Source organism: Mizuhopecten yessoensis, unplaced genomic scaffold (genome assembly GCF_002113885.1).
Source record: "Mizuhopecten yessoensis strain PY_sf001 unplaced genomic scaffold, ASM211388v2 scaffold11079, whole genome shotgun sequence".
Classification (NCBI taxonomy): Eukaryota; Metazoa; Mollusca; class Bivalvia; order Pectinida; family Pectinidae; genus Mizuhopecten; species Mizuhopecten yessoensis.
This window is the reverse complement of record NW_018408869.1, coordinates 442842-444773: the sequence shown is the minus strand read 5'-3', so window position 1 is coordinate 444773 and position 1932 is coordinate 442842. Positions and strand designations below refer to the sequence as shown.

Genomic DNA, 1932 nt, shown 5'->3' with positions numbered 1-1932 from the left:
AGATAAATCAACATGTTTTCTTAGTCTTCAAAACCTTGTAACTAAATCAATATCAATAAATTAAGACATGAAATAAAAACATGACTTTCAAAACAAAATTTAAGATAGAACAAAGCACAACAATGCTTTGTAATGATTTGTGTTATAGCGGTTTGTTAATAGCTTAATCTGATACGGTAACATACCTTTCTGTAACTAGCTTAATCTGATACGGTAACATACCTTTCTGCAACTAGCTTTATCTGATACGGTAACATACCTTTCTGTAACTAGCTTTATCTGATACGGTAAAATACCTTTCTGTAACTAGCCTTATCTGATACGGTAACATACCTTTCTGTTACTAGCTTTATCTGATACGGTAACATACCTTTCTGTAACTAGCCTTATCTGATACGGTAACATACCTTTCTGTGATTAGCTACTGAGTAACAGAACTTTATATGTTCAATCATCCCATAGATGTAGTTTTGTCCCTGAATCTTCATTCCTTCTTGAGACCTGACATTAAGTTGTGGTGATGACGGCACTAGTAGCGGCAGGTAAAGGCACCACCCTGTTTTTCTTCTTCGTGATAAGGTTGAGAAACGCTCGTCTGTACCTTGAGTGAAGTAAGGGGTAGAGTACAGGATTTATGGTAGAGTTGATCCAAAGTAACCAAAAGATCACCTCGAAAAGAACTAGATCCACGCAACCCCCACATATAGTTGATACCAGGGCTGTTACTTCGAAGGGCATCCAACAAATTGCGAAGGTCAACACCAGGATAAAAAGTGAACGCGCGGCTTTACGATCTTGCTGAAAACTTTTATTAGCATTGTTAGTGGAATGTCCTCCCTTCTTGGGTTCTGGTGCTTGATCAGTGTTCTGATTATTCCCTGCAGTAGCCGGAGCAGTGACGGCCTTCATGAAACGCTTGCTCCTCTGTCGGATTGTTATGTACACGAGAATGTTGAAGGTGGCTACCATGATAAATGGAAAAATAAATTCAATCAAAGTGCCGCCGAGTAGCATCATAATGCTTTCGTTGTAAGGAAGAAAACATGTATTTTCAGGAATAATGGGACCTTGACCAACTTCCCATAATGTAATGGCGGGAAGAAAGAATAGAGCAGGAAGAAGCCAAGGAATCACTAGCAGGGCGACCAAAAGTTTGTTAGTCCTGTTCGTACGTGCCCATAAAGGGTGACCAACCTGTAGGTAACGATCAAAACTGATGCAACAAATGTTTAGTGTGGACGCTGCAGGTGTAACATAGTCGAACACGAGCCAGAGAAGGCAAACACCATGCCCAAACGGCCAATTTCCGGTTAAGAGTAATGGCGCATATAACGGTATGCAGAAGGATCCGATGATTAAATCGGAGATGGCGAGGTTCACGATGAGGCAGTCACTAAATTGTCGGACGGATTTATCTTTAGCAAAAATGATGAGAACAATGAGGTTTCCTCCCATGGTCAGGATGATCATGATAGTAATTAGTACAGCAATCACAACCAGAACCGGAAGTGACATAGCTGAGTCCTCGGCAGCCCCTTCGGTGATATTGGTCGACATCACTGTCCCGTGTATAATATCAATCCAATCAGCGTCTATTTGATGACAATATAATGAAATAGTCTGACGTTTTATAATAGAATCCTCTTACGAGAATGTCAAGCAATACGTGACTGCATCACATATAATAAAATACTCAGTTATCTCATATGCACAGAACAGACAGGTGACCAAAAGTCTGTTATAGTCGTCCGGTCACGTTTCCATCTGAATATCTCATAACAAATTCAATACACTTGTTTGTATTACTTTATATGCAAATCAATATCTCGTTCTTCTCCGATCCGATCAAATTTCATCAATTGTATATATGTTGTTTTGTCAACAAACCCCACGCAATATTCAGAATTATATTCATAGAGCTATCTGTTATTA

At 39.5% G+C, this 1932-nt stretch overlaps 1 protein-coding gene across 1 annotated transcript; it reads right to left on the bottom strand.

The window, feature by feature from the left end:
* Positions 1-507: 507 nt before the first annotated feature.
* On the bottom strand, positions 508-1557 carry LOC110465446 (histamine H3 receptor-like). The gene has a single exon (XM_021521256.1). It carries the CDS (start codon positions 1555-1557, stop codon positions 508-510), a length of 1050 nt encoding a protein of 349 aa, XP_021376931.1.
* Positions 1558-1932: the final 375 nt, after the last annotated feature.